The 17,279-nt window shown below is 35.1% G+C and overlaps 2 protein-coding genes and 1 long non-coding RNA gene across 4 annotated transcripts; 2 read left to right on the forward strand and 1 right to left on the reverse strand.

The window, feature by feature from the left end:
• Nucleotides 1-2,855: 2,855 nt before the first annotated feature.
• LOC123885528 lies at nt 2,856-5,200 on the reverse strand. 2 transcript variants are annotated; one of them, XR_006801179.1, is made up of 7 exons: nt 5,142-5,197; nt 4,806-4,945; nt 4,435-4,524; nt 3,683-3,804; nt 3,433-3,562; nt 3,224-3,344; nt 2,856-3,092 (listed from the first exon to the last, which is right to left on the reverse strand). It is a non-coding gene; the product is annotated as an uncharacterized LOC123885528 (long non-coding RNA). The 2 variants fall into 2 exon arrangements; XR_006801178.1 differs by lacking the exon at nt 4,806-4,945 and having other exon boundaries at nt 5,142-5,200.
• Nucleotides 5,201-8,975: 3,775 nt separating this feature from the next.
• Nucleotides 8,976-11,064, forward strand: LOC123886497. The gene is made up of 4 exons (XM_045935814.1): nt 8,976-8,982; nt 9,617-10,402; nt 10,691-10,845; nt 10,912-11,064. Exons 1-4 carry the CDS (start codon nt 8,976-8,978, stop codon nt 11,062-11,064), a joined length of 1,101 nt encoding a protein of 366 aa, XP_045791770.1.
• A 5,302-nt stretch (nt 11,065-16,366) lies between these two features.
• On the forward strand, nt 16,367-17,099 carry LOC123886498. Its single transcript, XM_045935815.1, has 2 exons — nt 16,367-16,982; nt 17,092-17,099. Exons 1-2 carry the CDS (start codon nt 16,367-16,369, stop codon nt 17,097-17,099), a joined length of 624 nt encoding a protein of 207 aa, XP_045791771.1.
• Nucleotides 17,100-17,279: the final 180 nt, after the last annotated feature.

Here is a 17,279-nt window from a genome sequence, read left to right on the forward strand (position 1 = left end):
CGCTAAGCGAAGGCCTAGCGAGCGCCTCCTGTCAGGACAGTTCAAAACCTGCGTTTTCCACACCAAATCACCCAAAAATCTCATTTTTCATGTTATAAACCCCAAATAAGTTTATATTCAAGCATAACAAACATATCTAAACACAAAAGGACGGTTCATTTCACCGATCTACCATTTTTACTACGAAAAAGTAGAGATTCAACACTTTTACTCAAAACTCTCAAGAACACAAAGTTCTTGAGTTTAATCCTTTATGAATCTCATTTTTAACCATTAGATTCGTTCATACATCATGATAAGAGCATGTTAAACATGTTATGAACCTTAGAATCGATTTCCATTAAGAAAATCCATCCAAACTAAAACGAAAATGGGGTGGAGGAAGTTCGGGTGAGGAGAAATCGACATTCTCCCCTTCCTCGAGTCACCCACGAATATGAAATCTACTCTCTTACCTGGATTCGAAGAAAACACGACGAAGATCTCGAATCTCTAGCTTTCCCCTTGCCCTAGCTCCTCAAGCTCACACTCTTCCTTTATCTCAAGAACACAAAAACATGAGAAATGAATTCTCTCTTCCCTCACTATGCCCTTATGGGCGCTCCACACACACACAAGGCCCATTGGACCTCAAGCCCAATTGGCTTGGCCCAATAACGCGTTAACTCACTTTACTCGCTTAATAACTAAAGTACTCGATAAATAACTAAAGTTATTAACTTATTTAAAATGTCACGTCAATAAAACATTTTAACACATAAAAACGAATAAATGAAAATTGGGTCGTTACAACTGGGCTGGAAGTGCTGATGATAGAAAGAGCACCTCAGGAGGTTGCTTCTTTTTGGGTGACAATCTAATCTCATGGTTCAGCAAGAAGCAAAATTGTGTGTCTCTTTCTACTGCAGAGGCTGAATACATAGCTGCAGGTAGCAGTTGTTCCCAACTGATGTGGATGAAACAAATGCTGAAGGAATATAATGTCGACCAAGATGTCATGACATTATATTGTGACAACTTGAGTGCAATCAACATATCAAAAAATTCAGTTCAACACTCAAGGACTAAACACATAGACATCAGGCATCATTTCATCAGAGACCTTGTAGAAGAAAATTGTGCGGAGCTTAAGCATGTTGGTACAAATGAGCAGTTAGCAGATATATTTACAAAGGCGCTTGATGCAAATCAATTTGAATTTTTAAGGGGCAAATTAGGAATTTGCCTGCATGAAGAAGCATAGCAGTTACTGCAGTTATGGCGTGCAAAAGGAAACCGCTCTCTCTCTCATCCATTAATGCACGCTAATTTAGGGAAATCATTACAAACTTCCCTTAAATATGTCATCACACGCAATCAATGCTTTTTCTCCCAAATTCTAGCTTTTGTCTGTGAACCCTATTCTCCAACTTCACACTACAACTCTCATCTATTCATCTTCTCAAACTTCAAAAATCATCATCTAAACATGTCTGAATCATCTCAAACCACAAAGTCCGCTCGTTCCACACGATTAAAGGCAAAGATCAAATCCTCCCTAGTCATCAAAGACGTCGTTCCTGTTACTACCGTTCATCCCAGCAACACCAAGTATGAAACTGCTGCTGAGAAGAAAGGAAAGATGAAAACTGCTGAGAAAAAGAAGAAAACTACCAAAGTAAGTGACGATATCTCTCCCTCTGTTAATAAATCTGGTAAAGGAACCTCTAAGAAGAAAATAAGGGATTATAAGTCTAGAATTCCCCTTTCTATGTCTGATATGGTGTTTGAATCCAATGTCAACACATCTGAGAGAACATCTGAAACTATCGAAGGAGAACCTCAGAACCCTAAACCTATGTCTGAAGTGGTAGAAACAAAAATCCCAACTTCCAATAACCCTGATTCAACTGAGAATTTGGGATCTGCTGCTGAGAAGAAGAATCTAGCCTCTGAACCTGTTGAAACTGAAATGCAAACAGATGACAACCCTATAGAGATTGAAACTGAAGATGCTGGTAGATCACCAACAATTGCTGAGTTGGTGACTGAGAAATCAACTCATGGTATTACTGAAGAAGATGTCATGCCAGATGTTGAGCTTCCTTGAATGAACCTGAAGAGGCTGAGACTGCTGACAAGGAAACCATGAAGGAAGCTGCTGTTGAAAAAGATGTTGAGACAATTGTCACAACATCTGAGTCTTCTAATGAAGAAACAAGAACTGCTCAAGAGGGTACTTCTGCTGATGAAGAGGATACTCAGTCTGAAGAGAGTAACCAGTCTATACCCACAAATGAAACACTACAACAAATTAAGGCCTTTAATAGCGCTTTATTTAGCTTTTAATAGCACTTTAAAGCGCTATTACTGATACCGCTATTATAAGTTCTGTGCCTACAATAGCATTTTATAAGCGCTATCAAATGTCCACTTTTAATAGCGCTTCTTGCAAAAACCGCTATCGTATGTAAGTTGGCGCCATCTGCTAGGACTTTGGAAGCGAGTTTTAATAGCGTTTTATTCTAAAAGCGATATTATATGTCAGTTATTTAATAGCGCCCGTGTGTAAAGCGCTATTATAGTCCTTCCAGCAAACAACTTTTAATAGCGCCCGTGCCCAGAAGCGCTATTATAAGTCCTTTTTCAAATTAAAAAAAAAATCATTTTTTGTCTAAATTTTGTAATATACTGTACTTTGATAACCAAAAAAAAAAAAACTAAACAAATTTTATTAATCAACAACACATAAAAAATAAGTGACGTGCACTACAACATAACCAAGTATGGGATATAAAATAATCCAACAACAAAATACAACTCAAAATTTCAAACTTAATCAATCATTTGCTTATAGCATATATGAATGACACCACTCAGTTTCTAAATCGTTGATCTTTAGTACAAGAGAAAAGTCTTAGTTTAGCTCATGTGATGCCTGAGTACTAATGCTTAGAGGCATATGCAATTACACATAATCAACAGAGTCACCTAAAATGTCTACAGATGAGTGCAACGTGGACCATTTCTTCCCATTTAACAAAGTCACTTTGTCATTAGATCTTTTTCGACTATTTGATTTAATCTTTCCTCTGGATGTAGAGCTTCTTAACCTGAAAGTTATTCATAGTATACAAGATACAAGAACGAATTTAAATTCAATGACTCCCTAGGGGTTACAATTGAAGAAAAATCATTGGCTCATAATGTGCTAAAGCACGAAATGTAAACAAATTTGACATACCTCTAGAAAATTGTCATTGAACTACCCATACAGAATTACGTCAAATGTCATTTGACCTTCACCACATCAAGCTAATTCTTTGAAAGCTATAAGACAAGCTTGTAACTCTTTAAAAAATTTACTGCCAAAGAACCAGAAAATCCAACACTTAGTGTTCAAACTTGAATGAAACATAACAAATAACACTAACAAGAAAATAAGCTACTCACAAGTCATGTCTTTGGGAGTAATATTGAGAAGTTTCACAATTAAAAAGAAGCATGATAAACTTTAATACCGGGAGACACCAACCAAAAATATAAGTTCTCAGTGACCTTGCCAAGTGAATGCTCTAATAGGCTGACAAGAAAATCAAGAAGCCAGCTCAAAACCAAAAATATAGGAGAAATTGTCAAACTAGATAAACTACAAGCTTTATTATGATATCATTGCAATGACTTATTGGTTCGAATGAAGCACCTTCGACGGTGGCTGGGCATATCAGAACTGTTGCTGAGTAGATATTGATGTCATTTTGAATCCACAACCCTCAAATGCAGGGCTTAATCATAACAAGACTTTCAAATGTCTTGAAACAAAGACTACAATGAACATGAATGAGAACATGAAGTTATTACTATTATCATGAAATTACTCATGTGATATGAATATAACAGGTCCTATCGAAGCATTTGACAATTAAAGAAAAACTTGTGAGCGTTTAGGATGTGCCAAATATATTCAAGACATAAGATACAGCCCTCGGTCTCTGCTATAAGACAATACGTGAAAACTTTGATTGCTTTTGTATCTCTTGTTTATTGTTTTTCTCACAATGAACATGGTTATGTTCGGAGACTTATCTTAATTTACTAAAAACAAAACATCCAGAATAAGTGAGTGATAGTTTGTTTCCATGACTAAAGAAGTCCAACATTAGAGAGCATACCTTGACTAAAGAGTTCTTTGAATATAATAATAACCCTGAAGTAAAAGACTAGCTATGTGGATATTAAAAGAGAAATCATCATTTCTAACACAAATTGAATCACTGATGTACAATAAAAAAAGGCTCAAAATACACAGGGTTATCTAAAGCCCCTGCATACATTTGGTCGTAAAGAAAACTTGAAATATAGGTAACATTCAGTATATAGTAACTTAAATAGATGAGTGGAGTAAAGAAAACTTGAAAGAGCAGGCATTCCAAAAACAAATCAGCAGATACTCACAATAGGATGGGCAAGTAGCTCTCTAAAATTGTAGTTGTAGATGTTTTCTCCCAGCAGGGCAGAAAGAGACAAGTGATGAAATGCCAAATCCTAACAGTTCGCAAAAAAAGGTGCATTCAATAATATCATATATGCAGATATATAGAAAATATATCATAGACTACTATGAACTATCCTGTAACCTCTAAAGCGTAAGACCATTTGTTGCCCTAATTGAGAAAGGAATTGCCTTAGCTACAATATTTTCCTTAATTATGGGGAGTAATTAGTAAAGACAAAATGATTGTAGGATCTACAACTAATTGCAAATATAACAAAAAGGCTATATGAATATATATCATGTCATGCAAATCTACTATATCCATTGTTACCTTGTTTAATACAAGATTGAGGCAGTTCTTTGCTGCATCAACACTTATATTATTTGACAGAGATGTTCAAAATACACTCAACACAAAAGCAACTAATTAAATTGTTGGAAAATCACTCTATCAATGAATTACCTTCAATTCTACAAAGAGCAAAAAAAAGATGGTGAATTAGAGCAAAAGGAGGAAGAAGAATAATATCCAATTTCAAGGAACAAAAAAAATACAGCTAGCTAGCTGTATTTTTCATTTCTTTACTACAATTATATAACCAACACACTTATTTTCAGATTATTCTTTATTAATAAACCAAATATTAAGATTAGTTACACAACATACCTTTGGCAAAATGAGTTGCAACCCTTCTATCTTGTTGATTTGCTTTCACAAGAGACACATGCACCACACAAATCTACAAAACATTGTTAAAGCAAATGAACTTAAAATTAGAAAAAATATAAACATTGCGAGCGAGACTGTGAGGAGAGCTAAATAGAGATGAGAGTGATATTGTGTGAGACTATGAATGAATGAAAATGTGAGCATAATGGTGACGCAATTGCGGGTAGACGCGAGGCAGGAGATGTCATAAACTAAATAAATACTCTAGAAATAAATTAAGTGGTCATTCCATGGCATATAAGTTTTCCTTTTCAGCCGTTGATAAGTTGTAAGTAACCATTTCTAACATAACTAGGCACAAGAAAACAGTATCATACTTTCATAACATTTATAATAATAAAATCTAAAAGATACATGTTAACTAATCAGGGAAGTAGAAACAGCAGAATATCGTAAGCTATATTGCTCATAATTGAAACAAAAACACTTGATTATCATTCACATGTTAACTTGAGCATTGGTTTTAAGAGTGAGATTATCATTCACGTCACACTTGATTCTTGCAGTTACCCTTCCATATCAATCAATGTTCTCCAAATTAACACCAAATGCAAAAAAAAACATCACCATAGTTATGAATTCAATGTAATATTATACAGTATAATAAAAAAAAACTTACTAAAGACGGAATGTCAAATTATGTTACACAGATATAGGGGTGTGCATGGTTTGGAAACCACACCACACCACACCTAATTGATGGTTTTGGTTCTAAACCAAAACCATTTCAATAACAAACCGGTTATTTTTTAAAACTAATTTGGATTTGGTTATTAACCGGATCGAACCAATTTATAACCGGTTTGTAATAAAATTTAAGTTATTCACATGATCCAATTTTAAATAGGTTTTTTACTTAAACTAATTTTTTTTATTAGTTGATTAAAAAAAATAGATTTATTAATTATTTTAAAAACATAATTTTTCATTAATTTTATGATTGAATTGGTTTATAATCAACCCACAAAATATTTTTTTTAAACCCAAATTATTTTTTACTTAGCCGAAAACTTATTTTTTATATTGTTTTTAAAATATTTTTTATTATTTAAAAAAAGAGTAATTTTTAAAATTAAAAAATCTGATTTTTAAATACAAAAAAAACTAATAAATAGGAAAAAAATTAAAATACTAAATTTTTGAAAAAGTAAAAACATTAAAAACTGATTTTTTAATTATTTTAAAAAAAAACTGATTTTTTTAATTATTTTTAAAAATTAAAAACATTAAAAACTGATTTTTTAAATTATTTTTAAAATAATTATTAAAAATCGGATTTTTAAAATAAAATAATATTAAAATAGTATGGGTGGTTGGCGGTGGTCGGCCGCCGGAGCACCACCGCCGACCGCCATGAAAGTCGCCGGAGCTCCGCCGTCCGCCGTCCGCCGCCGTCCCGACCGGAGCGCCGCCGCACCGGCCGCCGGTGGTCCGGCGTTGACCACCGGTTGACCACCGGTCCTCCACCCCTCTTTTAATTATATAATAAAAAATTTAAAAAAATTGAAGATTGGGCCTGAATTAGCTATTGGGCCTAAATTTTCAAACCAATTCCAAACCAAATTACAAAATGTGGTTATGGTTTATAATTGGTGTTTTTTTATTGGAGTGGTGTGGTTTTTTTTTTAAATGGATTTTGCAAACTAAAATTGGATATGGATTGGTTAGTAATTTGGTTAAGGATAACCAAATTTTTTGCACACCCCTACACAGATACCTAGAGACGGGTTCTAACGAGACGTGATTCAATTGCGGTGAATGATGGAAAATGTAACACCCTAACCTGAATACTCGTACACCATTATCTTAATAATTACCCCAAAGTTACTACTAACTTCATTAAATAACCTCACACACCCAAAATTACTATAATACCCTTCATTCTAAAATTATCAAAATGTATTTAGTCCTACAATGACCAAAATACCCCTCTCGTCTAAAAATCTACTAAATCTCAAGCAAACACATCAAACAAGCAATTAAACAAATATAATAAATAGATAATCCTAGCGAAAAATCGGGGTGTTACAACTCTCCCCCACTTAAAGAATTTTCGTCCTCGAAAATTACCCGTAAATACAACTCCAAATTCTATCAATATCGTAATTCTCCTGATAGGTGAACTAGGTATCAGAGTCTGGTTTCGACTCTTTACTTAAGGTACTAATGGTAAACATTATCGACGATACTCATTCCCTCTAAACCATACTTGTCTTATTTTTCAAAACAATTTAAAACCAAATTCAACCTAATAAAGACAATTCATCATGAAGGAGTTATCTAAACGCAACATAAAAAAAAAAACTAGGAATTCTATCTTGCATAAATAAATAGATCACATGTCATATCTATAAAAACAAAACTCCTGGAACATAGGTCTAAACCCACACGAAGGAAACGATACATTCAAAAGCATGTAACATTGAAAAGCATATCCACTGGACATGTTATACTATTGGGCAGCAAAGAAAACACATCTAGCCATTAATTTATAGCACGAATAGACATAAGACTGATTCAACTTCATAAAACCACAAACTCACATACTAATAATACAAGCATCAACAAATTCGTACGCAATCAAACAACTATCACATCTGTAAATATGTTTTAGTATCAAACAATAAAACAACACAAAATTATTTATGACATCATATACAATCACCATGAAAATTCGAATTCAAAAACACAATTAGTACGTTTTACAAAATCACATTTTCCATAACCAATCATTTTTTATTTCGTAGCAAACTCTACATGCTACTAAAGTTTGACAAAATTAGTTTACTCCAGTCAACATGATTCAGTCTACTATTAACAACAGATTAAGGGTGATCAGATCCTTAATTTGCTAATAGGCTGCCGATAATCATGATTGTGGCATAACTCTCTTTATCAAACTAACATACTCATAACAAAACACGTTGTATTCAAAATCATGTGATGACTAAAAAGAACACTTAAGAAAATGAATCACTCACATTTAAATTCACATTACTTTTCAAAATCCGTCAAAAGAAAGACAACATCATTTATCAACTTTTTGGAAAACATGACGACGTATATCATGCACATTCTAAAGCTCACTTAATTTCACTATTAATATTTTAATCTTCCTAATTTTATACAAAAATTAGTATTCAATTATTCAAGAGAAAAGAATCTAGATTTTCAACAAGGTTTTATAAATTCTACTCTCATTACCAATTAAAACACAACATCGAGAATCGAGTAAAGCAACATGTCATGAAGAAAATAACAAAGAACTTCATAAAGCAATTCACCAACTTGCAAGCTAACTAAATGACTAAGGTGCAAGTGTAAACAACAATTAACTCATAAAAAGATCAAAAGATCAACCGATAAACAAACACAACCGACTCAATGCACACTTGGCCTGACTAAATAGACCTGCTCTGATACCACTTTGTAACACCCTAACCTGAATACTCGTACACCATTATCTTAATAATTACCCCAAAGTTACTACTAACTTCATTAAATAACCTCACACACCCAAAATTACTATAATACCCTTCATTCTAAAATTATCAAAATGTATTTAGTCCTACAATGACCAAAATACCCCTCTCGTCTAAGAATCTACTAAATCTCAAGCAAACACATCAAACAAGCAATTAAACAAATATAATAAATAGATAATCCTAGCGAAAAATCGGGGTGTTACAGAAAACGATGAAGAGTTTCTGGGTTCAATGACCTCTGGAACGATGGACGGTGGTGATTCTGTGTTCAACGACCTCTGGAACCATGGACGGTGGTTAATGATGGGGAAGATGTTTTAGGGTTTCAACGAGTTCTGGTTTCAACAAGTCTTAAGATTTTGGGGTTTAGGATTTCAACGAGTTCGTGAGTATGGTTGAGTGACGAGGAAAGAGAAGAGTGAGGTTTTTTGGGTTCAATCGATTCAGGAGAGCGATGGAGAATGAGTGAAAAACGATGGAGGATTTCTAGTTTCAATTGATTGAGTAGTGAGAAATTCTGGATTCAATCGGCTAGATGAGAAGAAGAGGGTTCCTGGTTGTGGAAGAAATTTTGATTGAGTGATGAAAAGGGTTCTGGGTGAGGTTGAAGAAACTGAGTGAAGAAGGAGAAAAAGGTTCGCGAAAAATAAAAGAAGGTTCTGGTTTGCCTAATTATTTTATTTAAACTAGAAAGACGTATAATAGCGTTTTCAAACAAAGCGCTAACATAGGGGTACAATTATAATAGCGATTTAAAAGAAAGTGCTATTATAGACTCCGAATATTTTGGTTGATAACATATAACAACGCTTTTATGGAAAGCGCTTTCGTAAGAGTCACCTATAATAGCGCCCGACGAGAAACCGCTATTGTATGTATCCCTGTGCAATTTTTAATACCGTTTTTTCAAAAAGCGCTATTAAATAGGCGCTATTATAAAGCAAAATTGTAGTAGTGAAAAGGAGAAGGAAGTTGAGAAGTCTGTAGATTCTGAGAAAGAGAAAGGAGAAGATGTTGTTGATGTTGAAACTTATGAGACCACCAAACCTGCTGAAAGATCAACTGGTGGTATAACAAAAAGGCTGAGGAGTTGTTCAGGCAAGGCTGTGCCCACTGCAAGCAAGAATCCTGCACCAAGAGTGAAAACAAAAGGTGTTGGACCAGTGAAAGGATGGAGCAAAGTCTTTTCTCCCACCAGCAAGAAGAAGGAGACCCTGAAAAGGAAGAAAGAGTCATCAAGTGACTCAGATTATGATGTTGCAAAAATCTCATCTCCCACTCCTAAGACAAAAACTACTGCAAAGAAAGCATCCCAAACTGTTGAAGAAGCCCCCAGTGACAACATTTCTTTCCATCGTGCTGCTTTTGCACTGAGATGGGATTACATTTACCAGAGAAGACTAGCTGTAGAGAGGGAATTGACCAAAGATGCCCTGAAATGTCAAGACATCTTGGACTATATCAAGGAAGCTGGTCTGCTGAAGACTGTTTGTGATTCCAGTCCCTGTTATGAGCTCCTGGTCAAAGAGTTTCTTGTCAACATTCCTGAGGAGTGTGACAATCCACTGAGCAAGGACTACCCCAAAGTTTATGTCAGAGGTAAATGTATCAATTTTTCTCCTGTTGTGATCAATAATTACCTAGGAAGTTCTGTAGAGCCTAAGGCTGAATTAGAGGTTGCAAATGATATTGTGAGTTCTGAAATAACTGTTGGTAAAGTCAAAGTGTGGCCCAAGAAAAAGCTGATACCCACTAGTAAGCTGAATGTAAAGTATGCCATCCTAAATATGATAGGATCAACTAACTAGGTACCAACTAAGCATGCAACAAATGTTGCAACCAATCTGGGTAGGTTTATTTATGCTGTAGGAACCAAGGTTGACTATGATTATGGTTCCTTTATTTTTGATCAAACCATTAAGCATATCAGATCCACTGCTGTGAAGATGCCTATAGCATTTCCATCTCTGTTATGTGGAATCATCTTGGATCAATATCCAGACATCAAGGTTGTGACTGATACTCCTAAGAAAAGGGAATCTGCTTTCACTTTTCATCACAAGCTATTTGGAGATCATAATGTTGCAGATCATGTTGGGACATCTGCTGATGGAGCTGGTACCATGACCAAAAAGGAGATCATTGCTGCTTTAAAGGTTCAATGTCAGGAGATTGATAAACAGAAGGCTGAGCTTGAGGAAAAGAAGAAAATGTTTATGAAGATGATTGAAGGACTGGAAGCTGATGATGCACCTGTCAAAGCTAGTGCAAATGTTGTTGCTGCAGGTGAACAACATAATGCTGATGAGGATGAAGCTTATGACACTACTACAGATGCAGAGGATGATGACTCTGAAAGCAGTGATGATGAATGATTATGTAATCTTTTTGTTATTTGTTTTTACTGTACTTTGTTATTTGGTTTGTGGGTTCTGTGCCCTCGATTTTAGCACCTTCTGAGTGCATGGTTTGTAACTTTGTTTAATTCTGAACTTTGGATACTATACTTTCCTATTTTGGCACATTTTGTGGCTAAAAAGGGGGAGTAGTACTTTGGTTTGGTTTGTTTGTTTATGCTACAATGCTGTTGTGTCTTTTGTTATGACATGTTTTAAGTAGCAGTAAGCAAGTATTCAGGAGGAGTAAATTCTTTTACCCTGAGGTGATGCACGAGCTGATAAATTCAGGGGGAGTATGTTGCTGAATGGATGCTGCCCTGATTGGACGAACCTGTGCTAGAAGTTGTGCTCCCATATGTTGAAACATCTTTGATAACATAGGATGTGTTGTATGATTAATCATACTTGCTCTGATACCACGCTAGATAAACATGTTAAAACATCTTTGCTAACACATGTTTTATTTTGCTCGAGGCTATTTGATGATGACTCCGCTGCTGCCGCCTCTGATACTTATTTTTTCACATATGCGAAATTTTGTTTAAGATGCTCTAACATCCTTCATTTTGTGTGATCATGGTGACTTGAAGGATTGCGCTTTTTATATCTCTCAAAGGTGATTAAATGGCCTGAAATTGTTTTAGCCAAAAATTGCCAAAGGGGGAGATTGTTGGATATTTGAATTGGCTTAATTTTGCTAAAACAAATATGCTAACAAGATGTTGGAAAACATGTTACAACATCCTATTTGCTCAAGGAAATATCGCGCATTTAATATGAGCATCTGATATATATGGAAATCCACTTAAGAGCGCGCTTATTGAAGATTTGATCTGATCAGGTGTTTTAAGAATAAGTCAGACTTAATGGAATAGTTGTATGACTTATCTTATCTTCTAAAGTCCTTTAAACACTTATGGAAAGTTTTGATATATCCTTGATGAAGATTAAAAATGTATCATATCACCCTTTATGGCTCTCAAGGAGCGTCCTAGCATTTGTGAAGCAAGAGGAGCGTGCTATTGTGCTATATATATGAAGACCAAGTTCAAGACTAAGCATCTCATTGAAAAGTATTAGAAAATACATATTGAGTCTTTGTTGAGTCTGTATTTGTTTATTGTGATTCTTACTTGTGGATTCAATAACACGAGTTAAGAACTGAGTTTATTATTGTAAGGTTACTCCTAAGCTTTGAAGTACAAAGGTAACTGTGTGTGATTCACTTGAAGCTTTTAAGCAAAAGTGAAATATTGTCTTGGTAAGTTGTTACCACATTATTCCCAACATTGTATAAACAACACAGGTTGTGTTGTGTGAGTGGAAGTGAGATGGGATCTCATGTCTAGGAGTTCCTAGGCAGAAGTTACATGAGTAGTGTCGAGGTTATAAGACGTAAACCAAGGATTTGCTGGAGGTCTTAGTTTGAGACGTAAATCCAAGGGTTTGCTGGAGGTCTTAGTGACTAGAACTATTAGTGGATTTCCTTCCTGGATTGTTATCCCCGAGAGTAGGCAGTTGGCTGAACTGGGTTAACAATCACTTGTGCAATTTACTTTCTGTCAGTTTATTTTTACATGTTATGCAAGATGTGCCAACAATCAATACAACATTATTCATAAAGCTGTTGTTGGGACATCTTCGATAACATCATTCTAGTGATACCAGAATTTCGAATTAAATATCACTCAAACACACTTTGTGGTTCATGTCAAAGAGGAAAGATTACAAAATCCTCTTTTAAACCTAAGAACATTGTCTCTACCTCAAGGCCATTGGAACTTCTTCACATTGATTTGTTTGGGCCAGTTAACACTGCCTCTATCAATGGAAAGAAATATGGATTGATAATTGTTGATGATTACAGTATATTGACTTGGGTAAAATTCCTAAGAACAAAAGATGAAGCTTATGATGAGTTTAGCATCTTCTGCAAACAGATTCAAAATGAAAAAGGCTACACCATTTTAAAAGTAAGAAGTGATCATGGTGGGGAATTTGAAAATGAACCTTTTGAAACTTTTTTTGAAAAATATGGCATCTTGCATGAATTCTCTTCTCCTAGAACTCCTCAACAAAATGGGGTTGTAGAAAGGAAGAATAGAACTCTGCAAGAAATGGCCAGAACCATGATGCATGAAACAAATGTAGCAAAGTTATTATGGGCAGAAGCTGTAAACACAGCATGTTATGTTCAAAATAGAATCTATATCAGATCTAAGTTGAACAAAACGGCTTATGAGTTGTTCAAGGGAAGAAAACCTAACATTTCTTATTTTCATCAGTTTGGATGTACTTGTTACATTTTAAACAATAAAGTCCATCTAAAGAAATTTGATGCTAGAGGTTATAAGGGTATCTTTATAGGATACTCTGAACGCTCAAAAGCATACAGACTGTATATTTCTGAAACACATACTGTGGAAGAAACTATGCATGTCAAATTTGATGACAAAGAGCCTGACCAAGTGTCAGAGCTTGTGGAAGGTTTCTCTAAATTTCAGGTATCAGAGGATCAGTATTCAGACATTCCAAACTACTCAGAACATTCATTTTCTGAAGAACCTCTGAACATGACAGTTCCAACAGACTCTGAACATCAAAGCAATGAAGCAGCTCCTGAACCTGCTGTTGATGAGTCTGAAGATGATGAACCCCCAAGAAATAATTTCAAATACAAATCATCTCATCCAGAGGAACTGATTTTAGGCAACAAAGATAGTCCAAGAAAGACAAGATCTCAACTTAGATGTGAGGAATCTTTAGTTGGACTTATCTCTATGATGGAACCTTCAAAAGTTGATGAAGCTCTGAAAGATGATGCTTGGATAGTGGCCATGCATGAAGAGCTGAATCAATTTCAAAGGAATGATGTATGGACCCTGGTGCCCAAACAATCTCATAAGAACATTATTGGAACAAAATGGGTATTCAGAAACAAGCTGAATGAGCAAGGTGAGGTGGTAAGAAACAAGGCTAGAATGGTTGCACAAGGGTATAGTCAGCAAGAGGGGATTGACTATACTGAAACTTTTGCACCAGTAGCTAGACTCGAAGCTATCAGGTTACTTCTATCTTATGCTGTTAATCATGGAATAACTTTGTATCAGATGGATGTTAAAAGTGCCTTCTTAAATGGTTTTATTTCTGAAGACGTGTATGTCAAACAACCTCCTCGTTTTGAAGATATCTCAAACCTAGAACATGTTTATAGACTGAAGAAATCACTGTATGGTCTGAAACAAGCTCCAAGAGCTTGGTATGATAGACTCAGTAATTTCCTTCTTGAAAAGGGTTTTGAGAAAGGGAAAGTTGACTGAACACTCTTTAGAAAAACAACCAAAGAAGATATTTTAATCATTCAAATATATGTTGATGATATTATCTTTGGTTCTACTAATGCTTCTTTGTGCAAGAATTTTTCTAAGATGATGCAGGATGAATTTGAAATGAGCATGATGGGCGAATTGAAGTTCTTCCTTGGAATTCAAATCAATCAGAAGAAGGAAGGAACATATGTTCATCAATCCAAATACACTAAGGAACTTCTGAAGAAGTTCAACTTAGATGACTGCAAGATAATGAACACTCTCATGCTCTCAACAACCAACATGAGCAAAATAGAAGATGAAGGAAAAGTAGATCAAAAGGTCTACAGAGGTATGATTGGTTCCTTACTCTATCTGACAGCCTCTAGGCCTGATATTTTATTCAGTGTTTGTTTATGTGCAAGATTCCAGTCAGATCCTAGAGAATCTCATCTTACTGTTGTAAAGAGAATCTTTAGGTATCTGAAAGGAATAACTAATCTTGGATTACTTTATAAGAAATCCAATGATTATGTCATGAATGGATTATGTGATGCTGACTATGCTGGAGATAAAATTGAAAGAAAATCCACAAGTGGCAATTGTCAATTTGTTGGTGAAAACCTTATCTCTTAGGCTAGTAAAAGACAAACTATCATAGCTTTGTCAACAGCAGAAGCAGAATACATTTCAGCAGCTAAGTGTTGCACATAACTACTCTGGCTAAAATACCAGTTAGAAGATTATCAAGTAAGCAGTCACAATATTCCTTTATATTGTGATAATACTGCAGCCATTCATTTATCTAAAAACCCTATTCTTCACTCTAGAGCCAAACATATTGAAATTAAACATCATTTTATCAAATATTATGTTCAGAGAGGTATAATAGATATTAAGTTTGTTGATACTGAAAATCAATGGGCAGACATATTTACTAAAGCCTTACCTGTTGAAAGATTTGATTTTATAAAGAAACATCTGAACATGTTTTCAATCTCTGAATAAAAATTTTGGCTTCTAAAGTGTAAGAGGTTATGTATATCAGAAGTTCTGCTTCAAAACATCTGAATGCAAAAGCTCTGAAGTACTTACCTCTGATAGGATCTTTTCAACTCAAAGGCTCTGACCTATCTAAGTGGAAAACGTTTAACATTCGCTGCTGAACAGTTGTCCACTAAGATGGTAGTTACCAAATAATCTTTTACACGTGGCTTTTCTGTCAGGTAGTGGGTGGTTAATGATGATTTTTGATATTCAAACTTTTGTCAAATAAGAGTAACTTCCCAAATTTGCCATTTTTATGTTAACTGTGCGCATTTAAATAAACTTACACTATACACTTGCACACTTTTCACTTCACAACCTACACTTTCATCTCTCTAAACCTTCAACACAAACTTCTTTCTCTCTCGTTAGCTTCAACCAAACCTTAACCTTCATCATGTCTACTTCAAAGAATCCAATCGTTATTCCTCCCTATCTCTGCAAGAATATGGCATACACCGGGAATGAAATGGAATTTCAAGAATCTCTGCTAACGCTAGTGCTTGAGAAGATGGTGGATTTCAACAGTCTGAAGGCAAACAATTATGATATGGAGCCTTATTTCACTTATCAAGGTTGGAACAGATATTTCGAGATGTTGAATGGTCCCATTTACCCAGATCTTCTCAAGCATTTCTGGATGAAAGCTAAGATCTTTACAAAGTTTGAAGCTCAGCAAGAGGAACTCCTAGCTATTGAGAATAATCCTAGTTTGAAAGGCAAATCTAGGAAGGAAATGGGTCTTATGGAATTCAATGGTCCTCAAATTAGGTCAAACGTCTGTGGTTTGAACCTAATTTTTTCAAAGGTACACTTCAACGCACTACTTGGATTAGTAGACAAAGGGCTGTTTATGGAGTTGGGATGATCTACTACCACTAATCGACTTTACTTATAATAATAGTTTTCACTCGAGTATAGGTATGGCTCCTTTCGAAGCTTTGTACGGGAGAAAATGCCAAACACCGCTTTGTTGGTATCAAGACGGAGAGAGCTCTATATTCGGACCAGAAATAGTCCAGCAAACAACAGAGAAAGTTAAACAAATCCGTGAAAAGATGAAGGTTGCACAGAGCAGACAAAAGAGCTACTTTGATCGAAAAAGAAGACCTCTCGAATTTCAAGAAGGTGAACATGTATTTGTGAAAGTCACATCAACGACTGGGGTAGGTAGAGCTATTAAGGCTAGAAAACTCACTCCAAAATTCATTGGACCATATCAAATTCTTCGTCGTATTGGTCCAGTAGCTTATCAAATCGCTCTACCACCTTTTCTTTCGAATATCCACAATGTTTTGCATGTTTCGCAATTAAGAAAATATGTACCCGACCCATCTCACATAATTGAACCTGATGAAGTCCCATTGAGAGAAAACTTGTCATATGAAACATCTCCAGTAAGGATCGAAGATAGGAGAATCAAACAACTACGAGGGAAACAAATTTCCTTAGTAAGGGTTGTTTGGGATCAAGCAACTGGGGATTCAACATGGGAGTTGGAGGAGAATATGAGATCACAATATCCAGAATTATTTCGAGGTACACAATTTCGGGGACGAAGTTTTTTTTTTAGTGGGGTAGTAATGTAACACCCAAATATTTTTAACTTGTTTTATATGTGCCTTGATAGTAGTTTTACTTTGTGTAGACCGATAATTAATTTACCCTTTAGACTATGAATTTAAGAAAAATAATTTTAGAAATCAATCATGAAATATTTCGGTAGGCTATGATAAAATTTCAGGCTTAAAATTCTACCGAAATTTAGACAGTGCCTTAATCGACCGTATAAATTATATCACAAAAAAAAAATAATAATAATAAATTCACTGTATG

The sequence above is a fragment of the Trifolium pratense genome, linkage group LG5 (assembly GCF_020283565.1).
Source record: "Trifolium pratense cultivar HEN17-A07 linkage group LG5, ARS_RC_1.1, whole genome shotgun sequence".
Taxonomy (NCBI): Eukaryota; Viridiplantae; Streptophyta; class Magnoliopsida; order Fabales; family Fabaceae; genus Trifolium; species Trifolium pratense.